The sequence below is a fragment of the Lycorma delicatula genome, chromosome 6 (assembly GCF_047948215.1).
Source record: "Lycorma delicatula isolate Av1 chromosome 6, ASM4794821v1, whole genome shotgun sequence".
NCBI classification, from domain to species: Eukaryota; Metazoa; Arthropoda; class Insecta; order Hemiptera; family Fulgoridae; genus Lycorma; species Lycorma delicatula.
Window position 1 is genome coordinate 42,385,299 of NC_134460.1, and position 17,728 is coordinate 42,403,026.

The 17,728-nt window shown below is 32.5% G+C and overlaps 1 protein-coding gene across 3 annotated transcripts in view; it reads left to right on the forward strand.

Annotated features, from left to right (window-relative positions):
- The first annotated feature begins 8,457 nt into the window (after positions 1-8,457).
- The window catches only part of LOC142327013 (RNA 3'-terminal phosphate cyclase-like protein), a 39,982-nt gene continuing 30,711 nt past the window's right edge, over positions 8,458-17,728 (forward strand). For all 3 annotated transcript variants that reach the window (XM_075369768.1, XM_075369767.1, XM_075369769.1), the window contains exons 1-3: positions 8,458-8,770; positions 9,719-9,954; positions 17,524-17,694. In XM_075369768.1, coding sequence (XP_075225883.1) covers positions 8,632-8,770; positions 9,719-9,954; positions 17,524-17,694 — 546 coding nt within the window. In that variant the 5' untranslated portion in view covers positions 8,458-8,631. The remainder of the gene's footprint in view (positions 8,771-9,718; positions 9,955-17,523; positions 17,695-17,728) is intronic.

The window sequence follows — 17,728 nt, forward strand, 5'->3', positions numbered from 1 at the left end:
CTGTTTATTAAAATTATCAGTTATAGATTTTCCCTCTTCGATTCTAGTATTTCATAAAAATTACTGTATGTGGATAAAATTATGGTTAAATTAAATGGAAAGTAACAAAATGCAAAATGGACAAGTAGATTCTTTAACTTTGTAAGGAATCTTCAATTTTTAACATAAAATAATAATAAAAACATTGATTATTTCTAATTTTACAAATTAATATCAAGAAAAACAAAATTTTTGAAACAATTGTTCAATTAGTCATTACTTATGATAAATGATAAACAGCTATTTTTAAAGTTTTGTATCATCAATTTTTCAGTAAATGTTAATTTTTTTGTTTTTAAATACTTTCTTTAAAAAATGGTTCTAATTTTTTTATAGGACATCATTAAATTATTCAATAAATTACAAGCAATATGGTTAAATTAAATGGAAAGTAACAAAATGCAAAACTGGACAAGTAGATTCTTTAACTTGGTAAAGAAGAATCTTTGTTTTTTAACATAATATAATAAAAATAGATTGCTCATATATGATTGAGAGGTAAAGGAGAAGGAGTTTTAAGCACAAATGGCCCGTGGCTGTAAGAGGGGGTAAATAAAAATGTTGGATTTAAAGTATTAGCATTAATTTAAAGTTTAATATGAAGTATTTTGAACACTATTCAGATTATATACGTATATGTTAAACTACCTTTTAAACATATGCTTTTTAAGATTCTTTTTAAACTGAGTTTATTCAGAATTTTTCTTTCATTATAGTAGCATGATCTCTGGTCCGTGCCCACTGACTATCTGGATGTGAACCATCCATAATGATATGTTGATGTTCGGCTTAATGCCAGAAATGACACAGAATCACCAAGAGTGGCATAAAAATATCAGAAAGGCTGAATTTATTTCCCTTCCCCCCCTTGTTTAAAAGCTATTTGTATTTTTTCATTCAGTTTTAACTCCTTTCTCTTAATAACAGTTCAAAGCTAAACTTTTTTTTTATCAAAAGTTTTTCTTAATTTTCATATAGAGTTATTTGTTTATTCTTTTTAAAACGGTAAAAAATGTATACTTTTTATAAAAATCCAAGTAATGTTTTTACTTGTGTTATTTATGAAAATAAGTAAATTTGTTTATTTTTTTTATAATGATTACACAATTTTCTTTTTATAAAAACACCTATTATTGTGATGTCAAGATAATTTTGTATAAAATATATTGCACAATGTTATTTTCATATGCAGTAGATGCACTGTACATTTTGTTTACCTTTTTTATAAAAATATTTTTTTTTTTAAATTATAAATAGTATTTGTATTGTAACTAAATTGAGATATTTATGGAATTACACATAACACATAAATATATTTTTCTCTCAATCATTTTTCTTGTTTTTCTTTTACCTTTTCTGTATATGATGTAATATGAAGATATAAATAATTATGGTAAGTTTTGCAAATAATAATAAATTTGGGAGACAAACAATTTTTACGATTACTAATAATTGTTAATTGCAATAAATGTACATATCAAACATTTTGAAAGACCTTTCTTCTTGCTCGCTCTGTAGTTTACATGATGTCTAAATATTTCATCTAATCATACTCATATCTGAAAAATCATATTTTATTTAAAAAATTGTCTAATAAATTTTTATTAGAATTAAATAAATTTTTATTTTCTAATAGAATTGCTTATGCCTCTGGGAGGCATTAGCAATTCTAGTATAACACATCAAGTGAACCTGTAAAGAGACTTAAAGCATGTAGTAATAAAACATTATACAAATCATTTCAGTAGAAAGAAAAAGTTAAAATAAGTAAAGAATTTTAGTCAACTATGTTTATTTATGAAGTTCAGAATCTATTCCTGAAGGTTTTCTGAATAAGAATAAAAAACATAAATAATTGTTTAAGTAATCTCAAATGAAACCATAAATTTAAAGAAACAGCATTAACTAAACCTTTGACTCAATTTGCCACCACAGTCTAATTCATACTCCTTTTAAGCTGAATGAGATAAAAATTTATCTCTAGAAAGATTGGGATAGCATGAACCTTACTCCAATCAAACACATATCCATTGCCATGAACAATATTTAAGGAGTAGATAACTGTTTAATGTTCTTATGATAGAAAACTTTCACAAAAAGATTTTTAATAAATTTAAAATTTAGAAAACTGTTAGATATTGATGCCTTATTGTTTTTCAGCAATGAAATTTATGCATTTTTTTAATAAACAAAGCAGTCTATTTAAACCTAATGCTTGATTAAGTTTCACACCATAAAATAGAAATATACCTACATACTGCTACTTGCAGTCAAATTCATGCAGCATATTCTTGTTCTTGCTTAACAAATCTACAATCAAACTTGTTGAATAGTAATTTAAAATTAATGGGAAAAAGGGGAATCTAAATTTCATGGTAGACCCAAATTGAAAAATTATTACTACTGAAAAGATATAGATCCTAGAAAAAAGTAAAACTTCCACAAGAAATTTGTGCAGACTTATAAATATTCTGTTCAAAATCCCCATTAAACTATAATAGTGAATTTAATATCTGACCTGGAGCATTTTTGAAATTCCATACAGTTGTAAAAGGTAGTAGATTTATAACAAAATTAAATCTAATTTACATCTGGACTTTCAATAATTACAGACAGATGTTCCAGTGACCCTCTTACCACAACAACGGACACAAAAAAGAGATTGTGATTAGTTTATTATATGCAATCTAATTTGAATGCTAGAATTTCCATTACAGAATAATTTTTCTATTTTATTAAATCCTAGATTTCAAATAATTGTAGAATTGTTAAAGAACAAAACTTAAATCTATGATCTTTTATCTTAAAACTGCACTATCTATGGTGTCAATATATCTATCTATTGTACAAAAATGTAATAAATAACTACTGCTGCTATTCCATCAAATCTAATACTTTTCTCCAAGGTACGATACAACTAATCAGCAGTTGCTATTACAATTATACCTACTAGTAGAGACATCTGAGAAACAACAAACAGACTAAATATTATTATAAAACAAAATCACTTTGCATCTTAAAGCATTTCACACACTACCGTAATACCTACATATGGCATATCATTTCCAACATGATAACAGAAACTTTTTTGTAATAAATAGAACAAACACACATACCCATCAACAAACATACTGACACAAATACGTTTATTTATTCATGCACAAAGTAACAGACCAGTTACATGACGTTGCCACATACATGCTGAACTTCATATCGGTCAACGCAACGCTAGCAGCTCAGATGTCAGCGAGAGTCAGTATATGTACGCACCTGCACAAGTGTCATTCCCACTTAGTAGCTGCACTTAGTTGCAGTTCTCCCAGGGCTGCGGCCTCACCACTCACAGACTCCAATAATAGAGTGAATCTTCAATTTGTCTTCAATCACTGCCTGGAGAAGAAGCTGAAGAAAGAAGAAGTTCCCTGGCCAGTTCAACGTGGGACCTCCTGACGTATGCCAACAAATTTTGGATCGCCAAAATTTTTCAAGGGTCAGAGGTCAACATGGCAGTTGAATGTAAGGTTTTTATACTACTAAAATAGTAGTTGTTGATGGCGTAGCAACTTGTTAAATTACCTTAAACTGATGGAAAGTAAGAATAAATTTCCAGTGATTTTCAAAAAATATCTGAAAAATTTAGTTTTGATGCTCAAAAATGCAGCAAAGGATCAGGACATTTAAATTAAAATATGTTAGTAAATTTGAGTAAGGTGTCTTTAATTCTTGTATTATGATAATGAAAATTTTCATCCTTAATTATCACAAAAAATAACCAAAATAGTTTCATTTATATATAAAAATGAATCTATCAATAAACCTAGTTACACAACGTGCCAACATGAATTTTGTATAATTATTGTCCCATATCTAAGAGCACTGATGAATGGTAAAATTCTATATTTATACAAGATTTGATTTTCATTCCTTTTATCTCAACTCAAAGTAAAACTATACAAACATTTTTTAAAAAAAACATTTATAATAAATAAAATTATAATGAAATATAATTATTTTTTTTAATATAAATGGTATTACAATATTAATAATACTTAGAATGTTACATGAAATGTTTTTGATGAGACAGAAACTGAGCTAAATTGGGCTGATGGTTATAGAACAATTGATTTATACATATTAAATAAATCTTAAAGATTTAATTTTCTTTAATATAGTGTAGTTTCCTTATTATACTGTGCTCAGCAGGAACACTATCCTTTGGTGAACTAATAGCTGTATTACAATGTAGACTGCTGCAAAGGTTATTAATTATTTATATAACTGATGATTAATGAATAAAAGATTGTTTATATGGAACACAAGAATGGTGGGGGATTCAATATTTTTCCCTACAGATCGCAGAGCCTGGACAATGTCCCTTGCTGCTGTATCTTTCTATTATCGGGTGGGTTTCATCAATTATTTAGTGGCAGTTATAAATTTTAAGTGTTATTTATGGACAGATTTGGTAATTTGCTCTCCTATCAATGTGGACCAGCGTGGAATTTATTTACTGGTTCTGATCGTGGGAGACTAAGCTTTTGAGCCTAATAATCCTGGCATGATTCAGTCCATCCGCTGAAGTACTTTGGTACCAGCACCTATGGGCTAGCAGGAATGCGCCATAGGTGAATGAGCCATAGTTATTTGGAGGGAGAAATGCAGCCTGTTCTCCAGAGGGAGTCGCATATGCTGACTAAATGAGATTGTGGTCTCTTCGTGGGACAGTGTGGGGTGTTGTCTAGCCTTTTATAGTTTTAACAAAATTTAATTGTGAAAACGGTCATTTTCGCGCGGTTTCCATTTATAGGTTACACGATACACGGGCTCCTAAGCCTGGTTTGTCATTTTTTGACTCTCTTACCGCCTCTTCACGGTGGTTCGTTTAATACGGCAAGAGGCCGTTTTCTTATACCCTGTGGAGTACGGTCCTCTCGGCAGATTTCCCGGAGATGGCCGTGTTCAGACACGGCCGCTCTCCCCAACAGTCTGCGTGCCTGCACCACGCCCACCTTGGATACGGTGTGTAGTCCCGCATCGTAGCGAAGAGTGACGTTTCTGACGAACCACGGTGTTCCAATTATCGTTCGCAACGCTATGTTTTGGACGGCATCTAATTTCTTTTGCAGCGTGGAGTTCAACAAAGCTCCCCTAGCCGTGTAAGCATATATTAGAATCGGCAGGACGTATAGCCGAAAAATGAGCAATTTGGTCGCCAGTGGATATGGGCTGGCACTGTTCAGTACTGGGTATAGTGAGGCCTTTCCCCTTTGGGTCACATGTTTAACATGTTCTCCTAAGGTGAGCCGTTTATCCAGGACTACTCTCAGGTACTTGACTGTTTTCCCAAAGGGGATTTTCTCTCCTGAGATTTCCAGCTACCTGGCTGGAGCATGTGTCTTGTATATGAACATCACTGCCACCGATTTTTCACCGTTGACCTTGATTCTCCACATATCGAGCTCTACTAGATCCAATTGCCGTTGGAGTCTCTCGATCGCGTAATCTACACTTCCGGATTCATAATAATATGCCGTGTCGTCTGCTTATAGAGCTGTTTTGACTCCTTCCGACAGCGGCATATCGTTGACGTAGGCCGTGTACAAGAATGGCGAAAGCACTGCTCGTTGGCGGCAGTCTATGGTTGAGGAGATTGTTTCCTACGCGTACAACAAATTGTCGGTCTAGTAAATAAGACCGTATCAATCTGACATAGCGACAGGGAATCGTCGTATGTGCGAGTTTATACAGCAAGCCGCTATGCCAAACTTTGTCAAAGTCTTTAGCTACATCTAGAGAAATGGTTGCAGGTACCGCTTTTCTTTTTAGGCCTCCGACAAGACTATTATTTTAACCAGTTTGAGGGTCGTCGATTGGCTCTCCCTGAACCCAAATTGCTCAGGCCGTACTCCTTTTCCCAAATGTCGCCTAAGTCTTTCCAGGAAAATCCTTTCGAATAACTTTAACAACACTAGTAATAATAAGGAAATCGGCCTGTAATTCTAGGGAAAGAGCAGACTTTTCCCAGGTTTGGGTAGGCATACAACCTTTGCAGTTTTTCAGCAATTCGGAAAATATCCAACGTACAAAATTGACGTGAATATTGTGGTTATGGTCGCTATAAGAGCGGGTGAAAAATTCCGGAATGTGCGGGCACCGATCCCATCAACATCTGGAGCCTTGTCGGGGCTTGTGGCTTTGATTGTAGCGGAAACCTCCGCCTCAGTGACTTGGTCTATTTCTAGTGGGGGGTCCTCCACCTGTGCTAATTAATCTATGAGGAAGGACTCTACCTCGGTTGTGTGGTCGTCCTTCGAGGCGGGAGTGGGGTTTGGAGTAAATTGGTTCTCCAGGATGTCGGCGAAAACCTCCGCCCTATCCGTCTCCGAATATGCCAGAAGGATTTGTTGCCTCACAAACGGGTGGTGGAAATTCTTTCCTTCTCGTAGTTTTTTGTTTAGCCTGAACACCGAGGAGTGGTCGTCTGAGACCGAGGCGAGGTATTCATTCCACGAATCCTCTCGATGTTGTACCAGCAGCTGTTTCACTCTGTCCGTTTGAATATAAAAAGCCCTTTTATCATCGGGGGACAGAGTGATTCGGTATCTCCTCCTCAGTCTTCGCTTTTCTGCTATAGCATCATAGATGTGAGGTGTGAGATGATTATTACGGATAGGCCTCGTGGTCTTTTCCGTAGAGCTGTTGGACAGAGTCTCAGTCATTGACGATATGACGCGTTCGACCGTGTCGTCGATTTCCTTCGGTGTGGTCAGGAGTTCAGGATGCGCTGGCCTGTAATTCCGTAGGAGAGTTTCATAGAACCTTTTCCAATTCATTGACCTTCGGGGTATAGTCGGGAGGTCTCGGCCGCCCCCTGCTTGGTCCAACTCCAATAAGACAGGAGAGTGGTCCAAGCTGAGGTCTTCTATCGTTTCAATCATGACCGGAGTTGTTACCGCCTTCATAATTGCGATGTCGAATACATGAGGTCTCGATCTGCCCGTTCGATGAACGAAGGTGGGCACCTCGGGGCCTATGACGACTAACCGGTGTGCTCGTCAGTATAGCAACCTGCCATTTGCAATTCTCAGATTGCTATTCCAAGACTCGTGCTTAGCGTTGAAGTCACCCATGAGTATCATGGGCCCATCCCAATTTTCTAGCACGGCATCTAGATCTGCGTCGGGTACCGCTGAGTTTGGTTTATTATAAGCCGAAATCAGCCGATACACCGTGCTTAGATGCTCCACATGTACACAAGTCTGCTCCATCACGTTAGTGTGGAGGTCGAACCGCGTGTGTATATGGCGTCTGTGGACTAAGGTTGTGGTTCCGCCGCTGGCAGGACGTCCGGGTCGTATTGGCCTATCCGTTCTATACGTAAAGTAATTCCGAATGGTCAGTTGTTTGTTCGCGTTCAGACACGTCTCAGACAATCACGTCGATTAGTAGATTCTCAGCCAGACGGCAAAGTTCTGCCGTCTTGCCTACTACTGAATTGGCGTTCCACTGTAGCAGTCTGAGAGTTTGCCTAACCGTTTCCCTTCCGTCCCTTGTCGTTAGTTTTTTAACTGAAATTGTCTCGTAACTGAGCGAGGTCAGCTCCTCTTTTACTTCTTCGGGATGCCCCGGATAACCACTTTGAGCTCGCTATCTTTTGGGAGCTGGAAGGAGTGAATGGCGACTCCCTTGGAATTCAGAAAACTCTACACTTCTCTGAAGTCGCCTTCGCTGCTTAGCTGCAGCCTTACAAAGAGCCTGGTACTTTTGGCTGACAGGCGCCCTCTTATAATGGCGGAGATTGCTCTCACCAGCGTTGGCCACTCCTTAAGGCAGTCCAACATGTTTGTTTATAACACCAACAAACACTCCCTTGGTAGTATAAACAATACAGTCAAATAAATCGTAAAAACTGTTTATGAAGCCAACAAACTCAAGAAAGCTTAAAGACTAAAATATCGGTTTAGCACCTATAGTGTAAAAATTATGTTTGTCTGACTATTGTTACCATCTTTATTTCTTTCTACCGGCCCAGTTTAAAAACAATTGAGCTATGACCGTAATATAAATAACAATTAGTAGCGCGTGAAAATGTCATGCCATGCCATGCCTGACCGTAATTCGGACATCGACGTGCTACATATTTATTTTAACGAAGACGATATAGATGAAATTATTGTGAACCTCGCAAGGAAAGAAATCAGCTGATCCGGAAGCTTGAACGATGAACTACAACTTATTTTGTATTTTAGAAGAGATTTGGAGGCCTTACTAATAGTATTTTGAGATACAAATAATTTAAGTGGAAATAAGTGCCAAGAAAAATATAGATTGAGTTGAGTGAGTGAACGAACCAACAAATTGTTACCATTCACTAAGATTGCCATCCTTTATATCGTTCATTCGTGTACGAATTATCAATTAAAGGTTATGTGTACCATTACACGTGAATTCAATGTGTATATTTTATCAAGTTATGACATTTATTGAGATGGATTAACTTGCAGTTCTGTATCTTGATTATTGTTTAATTAGTAGATAATTCTGTGGATCTTTCCAGATTTTTGCTGTTTTTACAGAACTGATTATTTAACTATGGCAGCGGATAATTCAAATGTTCTGTGCTTTAAGGGCAGCAATTACATGCGACAGCGACTCTTATTATCGGTTGTCAGTGGTAAGGCTATCAGAATTACCGATATAAGAACTCGGGATGATGAACCTGGTTTAAAAGGTAAGATTTGAGTAGCTTTTAAGTATAAAATTCGAATATTTTCGAAAGGTAGTATTAAGACTAAAAATGCTTAACTTTCGTCAAGAAAGTCGAGCTTTAATTACCTTTTTTGTCAACTGATTTAATTTACTTCGTAAGGTCAAAACTTGTGAGGTAAGAATACAGTGTAAAAATCTACCCTTGTGTATAATGCTAAGTCTGGCATGTATGTATATATATTCAAGCCCAGATGAAGTTAGTCTTTCTACCGCACAGATCGGGGTTGTATTTATTAAATGACTTATTTATTATATGCTATTACTTAAATTATAATTTATTGAAGCTTATATGTCAAATATACAGGATTTTTAAAAAAATATACAAAGATTTATTAGAAAATTAATAAGAAAATGAAAAAACATTTGTTCTGTCTGTGTCTCTTAAGTCTTGTCACACAGTTGAAGTTGCTATACGATATGGTTTCAAAATCATGAAGAATCTTAAGGCAAGAACTATATTTACATCACTTTGCTGTAATAACTTATGTATAGGTTTTTCAGATTGGTAGAAATTTTTTCTTTGAATATTGGCTATGGCCGTACACCATTTTTAACCATATTCTGCTATAAGCTTTCACTGTAACAACCGTTTCCTCGATTGAATAAGGTATTTTAGATATACACAACTGCAAAGAACAGAACTACTATATTTAATCATGAACAGTTTATGCTGACAACATTAGAAAAAAGTAGTAACAAACAACCAATAGTAGTAGCAGGATTAAAGGTGATACTCAAATAACTGCAGTTTGAGCTGGCTTAGTTCAGTTTTCAGTTGTTCACTTGGTATAATATCAGTGTTGATGGAAGTTTGTGCATCTTATCACTGGACAGTGCTTTCTGTATTTAAATTCTTTAAACTTTTATCTTTTGTAAATACTATTGAATTTTTTTAATGATCTTCTTTCAGAATATGAAGTAAATTTACTGCGACTCTTAGATAAAATGTCAAATGGAACGTGGCTAGAAGTTAATGAGACTGGTACAGCATTTTCTTTTACACCAGGATCTTTGATTGGTGGTTCTCTTATTCATGAATGTTGTCGACTACGTGGTATAGGTTATTATTTAGAAGTAATTTTAGCATTAGCACCTTTTTGTAAAAAATCTCTCAATATTACACTTAGAGGGGTTACTAATAATCAAGTAAGTTTATTTTTTAAGATATTTCTATATATTTATGTATATATATTACTTTACTGAAATTAATCTTTTTTAAGATTTATGTTATTTCTCTGTACTGTTAAATTATATTTAAATTCTATTAAATAAAAGATATGTCTTATCTCAATATTCTGTACTAGGTGGTTTATTTAATAGAATGTAAATATAGATAATATTATTATGTATTTAAAGTATTAAAATTACATAAGTATTGTCAAACATACGTATTGTAACACTTCCCAAAACGTATGTTCTTATATATTTGTTATTAGGATAATCATATGAACTATTGTGTTACAATCCATGTTAAACACATTTTTTTTGTGTGGTGCTCCCCCAAATAACTGCTAATTGTGTATTTTTTACAGCATTTTAGTGTAAATTTAAGCCAGAATTTACTGTTTGCTTAATCGACTATAATCTTTGTGATAACCAACCATCAATTGCAAAATTTTTAAAAACACTCATCGCAATTTATGTTTATTCTTTTTTTTTCAATTCAACCTCAATTCAGTTGAGAATTTAATGGAGCTTTTCTCCTTCTTGAAGTTCTTGATCTGAAGGGATTACAATTTTTTCTTTTGCATTTGGAATATTTTTCCCTTTTGGAGAGAGTAAATTATTCTCACAGAATTTCCTAATAAAGACCTATGTAAATTTTTGGGTCTCTCACCTTCTTAAAGTGTATATAAAATTCACACTTTATTGGAATTAATATTATCATATCTGCGATAGTAATATTTTGTTTGTTTTACAAGCAGTAAGAAATTACCAGAGAATATTAAGTATAAAATTCGCAAGAATATTTTTGTAATTATTAAGAAAGATGACACGTATTCAAAAGTCAATAATCGTGACATAAATTGTTGTTTTGCTCCACATTGATTGCAAATATACAAAAGAAATTATTGCCTTATTGTAGTTTTTAATGTATAAAGACTTTAAAATGATTATCAAAAAATACATATTCGGCGAGAGTAATGTTTGAATTTGTATCAGTATTCTCTTGTTTTTACATTTTAAATTGCCAAATTTAATATTTAATGAGGTTAAATTAGACCTTAATGAGCGTTAGGTTATGTTGATATTGTACAGAATCATTAGTTACCTAATTCTAACCATGAATTTCTTGATTTCTTAATTTCAATAAAATTGCGACAATTTCAGTTATTGATAGATTGTAATGAAACATTAACATGATTAAATTACAAGAAAACTAAATTAAACGAAACCCTTTGTATAATAATAAATTTACAATTAGCACAGTAAAAATGACAATATAAGCTAAGGTTATTGACTTTCGAATACGCGTTATCTTTCTAAATAATTACCAATATTTTAACTGAAATATAAATCATTGGAAATCGTATGGATGTTTTTAAAAAAATTAATAATTACTTCATTTGGAAAAATTTTTAAATGAAAAAAGTTATATTTTGCATAAAATCATGAATAGTTTGCTAAATATGGAAGTTTAGTTAAATATGAAAATAATTTTTAGTAAGTATTAATGAGAGAATCAGTTTTTTATACACTATAAAATCAAAAGGTCCATGCTTAGATTTAGGATCATGAATTTCATTAGAATAAATTACAAAAAATTAAATATATGGCTCTTTTAAACTTCTTTTCTTAATTTTTTTTCAATGAGCAATAGAAATTTCTTTTGGCGACTTAAAATCTGTACCAGTTTTCATTTTGTTTCTTACTTGGTCTTTCTTTGAAAACATGACAACTAGTTGTTTACAACTTTCTTGTTTCTCAGTGGTTTAAAATCAATCTTTATTTCCTTTTCCAAAACAAATACACTGTTACAAAAAGTACAAACATTGTCATTCTTACAATAGGATCAACTTACTGCATAAAGCTGTTGTACACATTTTCATCATCACCTGCTATCTGACCATTCAATAAAACTAGATTAAAGTCATAAAAAAAGAACAATAAAGTTTCCTCATTATTTAACTCTATCTGTATTAACTCTTTCCAAGTGATGAATATTAAAAATAATATTCTCTAGGATAACGTGTTGTATCACAGTTTTTATTAAAATTCCCCATTATCAAGAAATTCTACTTTTCATACTTAATTAAATATATTGCTTGAGAATCCAAATTCAATTCTATGATATCATTATCAGCAAAATCTAAATACTTTATCATATTTATTTCCTTTTATGATTCTGTAATTAGTGCCTCCACTTGCCTGCCTGAATAAAGAAGTTTAACAGCAGAATACTGAATTACTTCAAGGTTGAAAATTTATTTTTTAACTTTGAAATGTCTTTCGTCATAAATAAAATTTTCAAATTATAAACAGATTTGTGGTTAACTAAAAGAAATTCTGTAGTTTAACTAAAATACCGGGTAAATTAAAAAAGATAATTAATATAAATGTACTTCTATTCATTGATACTTTTAGTGTTAGGTTTATCATTAATTCTAGACTGATTTACTAGAAGATACTGATCTACTTCAGAATGAAAAAAAGTTGATAATTTTCATGACCGGCCACCTGTTTTAGCAGAAATTCTTTTACTTTTCCTAAATTTTTTTTCCATATTCCAATTTCCTAAATAACATTTTTATTGAAGACATCATTGCAGAGTTCATTGTAATGATAGAATTTTTCATCTATAAAGATTCGTTTATTCTGGGATTCAGGGTATAGTATGCTTTCTGTAAATACTACCTCTTTCAAACAAAGTTTTTAGATTGATTCACTTTTTGTTATAAAATGTAGAGATAAAAATTTTACTACCCTTAAGCTTTCCACAGTTGTGCAGAACTGTAATTTTCTTTTAAATAGTTACAAGAGCCAATGAAAAAAATCGATTCTCTTACCTGATTCAATACCTAATCTTATTACAGAATTAATTTCTGATCTTTTATGCAGACTATCATAAACTTATTACATAAATCTAATTTTTTTCCTTTTTACTTTTCACAATTATCCACATTTTTGCAATTCTGTAAAATATTGTATTGTCTCCCTCTTCATCGAATCAATTTAATGAATGAATTTAATTTTTTTTTTATAATTCTAACTGGAATTTTTTAATTTTCCATGTTCAAATCAACTAGCCTTTTGTTTTGTTCTTGGAGTAGACAATAATTACTTAAAGTAGTGTTTTCTGTTTTGATTTCCACTTTTAATTTTTCCAATAATAATGATAACTGTTGAGGTTCACTGACATTTTCAACAAATCAAACAAAATAGTATAATTGGGCATTAAAGTAGATTAAATAATTTAATGATGAAAATGTTTCTTCAACATTAAATGAACAAAGAGTGAAATTCAATAAGAATAAAGGTACTTGCGAAATATGCCAAATAGTTAGGCAGTTTATCATAAAAAAAGTAGGAAAGTAAACAATGATAACAGTAAACAGCCCTATTTCATGTACGTCATGGTAATACAGTCCAACTGGCCTGTAGCCAATTTATTCCGGTGTATGACATGTATAGCATGTAATTTTTTTTCATAACTAACCTAAATATATTCATTTTGTTAAATAAAATACTACTTACTGGCTTAAATTGCTTTACAAAAACACGGATGATAAAGAAACAGATGAGCATACACTTTAATACAAAATGAACTTAAAAAGTCACTTATATTTCACTGAAAAACACAAAACTTCATTGAGGAAACTAAGCATGTCCAACTTCAACCAGATGTAAACTTAATTCTTAACTCTATACATCCTATACTGTAACTCCTGCATTTGCCCCAAAATTATTTAGTAAAAAATTCTGGAAATAACATTTCATAAGCTTCAAATCATATAAGTTTTAATTTATATAAAAATCATACTGTTTTTGTAAAATTGTTTAATAGGAAAGGCATCTGTTTCTCCTGCTACTGTTCTGTAAGTACTAAATGGCTTATTTAGGAAATCTAACTGCCACCATTATAAGCCTGCCAGTATCAGCTAAAAATTCTGCCAAATTTACAATTCAAAATATTTCATTTTTACAACCTGTATTATATAAATAAAACTTTCATTAAAGTATTAGATTAATAAGATTATTATTAATATCATAATATCATTATTTATAATGATATTAATATTAATAATAATAATAATAATTAATAATAATATTAATAATAATAATATTAATATTAATTATTAATATTATTAATATCATTATTATTAATCATTATAAGATTATTACATTAATATCATATTTGTCTATCTTATATCTTATATATATATAGTAGCATGCAAATTAATCTGAACACAATAAATTTTTTGTTTATATCAAAAAGTGTGGTCACTACTTGACCACACACACACATTCTTTAATTATCTGTGTAATTTGACATTACTGTTCTTTGTTTATTTAGCAGTTCTCATTTTATAGATAGTCTTTTGTGGAAGTTTATTTCATTTTTACTTCCTTCTAAGAAGTAAAGGAGGAAGTATTGTGATCTTGAAAAATTTCGGTGTCCAGATCTCAATGGATATATCCATTTTGATCATCCCTGAATTCATTTTGACTAGTTTCGGTGTGATGTCGTACGTACATACATACATTATGTATCTCGCATAACTCAAAATCAATTAGCCATAAGTTGTTGAAATTTTGGATTTAGGACTGCGGTTGAAACATCTAGTTGTGCATCTCCCATTTTGATTGAGTTTACTGGAACAAAAGTGTCTAAAAAAACCCAAAATCCAAAAAATTTTGATTTTGGACTTTTTTTAACACCAGTAATAAGCCATCATTGAAAGCTTTTCAAAAATATATCATACGTAAGTGGTACTTATTTTTATTGATTCCAGAGTTATAGCCAAATAAAATTGTAATTAATGAAATATTTGGACCTTACATGGGGAAGGCACATCGGTTCACATCAAATTTCATCTCCTTTTTTAACCTTTTTTTTAAATGTAAATATATTAATTTATTAATAATTATTGATCTTTGATTGTAAAAAAAAGTTTTGCAATAAATAATAATTCAATAGTAACAATAAAAAAAAAAATGAAAAAAATCAGAAGTTGTTAGAGAAATAAAATTTTATGTTCTTCTCATTTTAATTCAAAATTTTTTACAGAGGTTAATTATTAATAAATCAATTTATTTAAATTAAAAAAAAAGTTAAAAAATAATATGTGTATATGAAGTCGGATTGGAACTGATGTGTGCATGGTTACGGTTCTGACATGTTCTCACTTACACCACATAACTACTAGAGCAATGTAAAACAAAATTAATTTATGAACTAATATAAAATGCTGATACAGACGCCACAAAAAAATGTGATGCAGTGTGATATCCATCAAAATGCAATTGTGTAACTGTCTACATTATTAAAGAGTTGGAAGATCATATCTCGCTTTCAAATGAAATAAATTTAAATGAAGTACAGCAAAAAATGTGTATATGTAATTTAATAGGCATACAAGGAAGTCATGTGGTGCCCACATCAGTTTTTTTATTACACAATCGTATTTTTTGTTCTGTTATCTTGAATATATAATAACAGACATAACTCCTAGAAAGCATTCAAAAGTTGTCAAAAGGCATGACAAATAGCTTCTGAATGTGATTTTGGACTTTGGATTTTGTGTGTGTGTGCGCGCGCGCGCGCGCGCGTGTGTGTGTGTGTGTGTGTGTGTGTGTGTGTGTGTGTGTTGGCTGAGCAGCATAAAACCAAACCGATACAGTTAAACACTGTTGCAACATAAATTTTGTATTTACATTACAAAAGTTTACATACTTACCATATTTTTACAAAAGATAATCGAAATGAGCCCTGTGCAGCAGCAATTCACTTTTGTGCTCTAGTGATCATATAAAACATTTTTGTTAGTACCATCGATTTCTTGTTGAAAATTTGCCTTGAGTTCATCAGTATTATGGGGATTTGATTCATAAATTTTATCCTTCAAACAGTCCGGAAAGAAAAAATCATAACTAGACGAATCTGGGAATTGTGAAGGCTACCACTCTCTGCAGACAGATTGTTCTTCTGTAAGAGCTACATGAATCATTTGATATTTGAGATGTTGCTCCATCTTCTGGGAGAAGCCTCTTTTTCATGATTTGTTAACTGTGCATAGAATTCTTTGAAAATTGTACTGGACAATTATGTATTGACAGTCTGGTTTGGGACTTCCGCTTGTGGAGGTGACCGCACTGCTGGGGTATGTTAACCCGTACGGCCGGGGGCGTGGCTTCCCTCCACCAATGGCGGTTGTGATCATGACTTGGTAATGCCACACGAGATACCATGATGCGACATCATGGTGGGGGTGCGGGGTTTTTCCCTGGCCCCTGCGTGGACCAGAATGGGGTTGCATTCCCCTTGTTAGGTGACCTAAATTGGTCGACTTAATTGGGTTTAGGTCTGAATGTCTATGTTGCGTAAGACATAATTTTGATTGGTATAAGTGTAGCACTGATTTAACTTTAAACTCCTCGTTCATTTTCTGAAGCATTCACAGTCACGAATGGTGCTGTCAGATTTTGACTAGGCAAGGGGTTTGCGCTTCCACAGTTTCGTCGGTTAGTTTGAGGGAATCATGTTAGGTTGGATGTGAAGATGTCCGTTTGAGGCCTATGTGAAGGCGAAATCCGATTTGTATTTTACTGATGCAAATATCTGCTGATGCATTTACATTGGTGCGTTCCGACCAATGACTTTGTGATGTAATCAGTTAGGTCCCTATAGGGTTGGGATGACAATCTGGTTAAAAAATATTGACACCCCACTATATGATTTCCAGATACAGCACTTCAACAGACACAGATTTTCTCATCTTGAAATGAAATTTTACTTAATGATGTTTTGGTTCAAACATCTGGTAAGGATTTTCAGTCATCCAGTACTGGTGTGCAAATTTACTTGCCCAAATAAATGAAACCATGTCTCATCAGGCGTAAATAGAGTATCGGTATATCTCTATTCATTGTCAATGTTTTTGAATTTTACGACAAGATGTGTATTTTACATCTCTTTGTTTTGATAACTTGCATAATAGATTTTTTTTGAACCAACAGAAATTCTCTTTGAATATTGGCTATAGCCTCTGGACCCCTAATGGAAGCTGCCCTATTTTGTTTTGCATTCTAAACCGACCCATTGTGTAATATTTGTTAACCAAATTATGTATGCTACTCTGCTGGGATACTGGCATTTGGAAGTTATTTTATGAATATTTGACACATTTCTTAAAAAGATCCAGAGTGTACATAAGCTTCCACTATAATAATCATTGAATAAGCTTTTAGAAGAATACAACTGCAGAAGAAACTCCACTGCACTGAAGCATGAGTAGTAGTTAACAATTGATAATAGTAGACAAGAGAAGTAACATTCTTAATCAGTAGTGGCAGTAGTAATAGCAGCTACGCTAGCAGTGTTTTAGATGACACTCAAATTACTGCAGTTTGAACCAATTTTGTGTGGTTTTAAGTTGCTCATCCAGTGTGTATTTATATATATATATATATATATATATATAAAAATATATATATATACATACACACACACACACATACACACATAATTGATAATGTTGTTTCTGTTTTATATAGAAAGACCCTTCAGTAGATGCATTTAAAAATGGAGCTTTAGCAGTTTTACGAAGGTTTATGGTTGTTGATCCAGGTCTTGAATTGATTATCAAAAAGAGAGGAATGGAACCTCAGGGTGGTGGAGAAGTCACCTTAAATTGTCCTAACATCAAACAGTTGAAACCAATTATGGTATGGGTTTCATAATCATAATCAGTTTATGTTT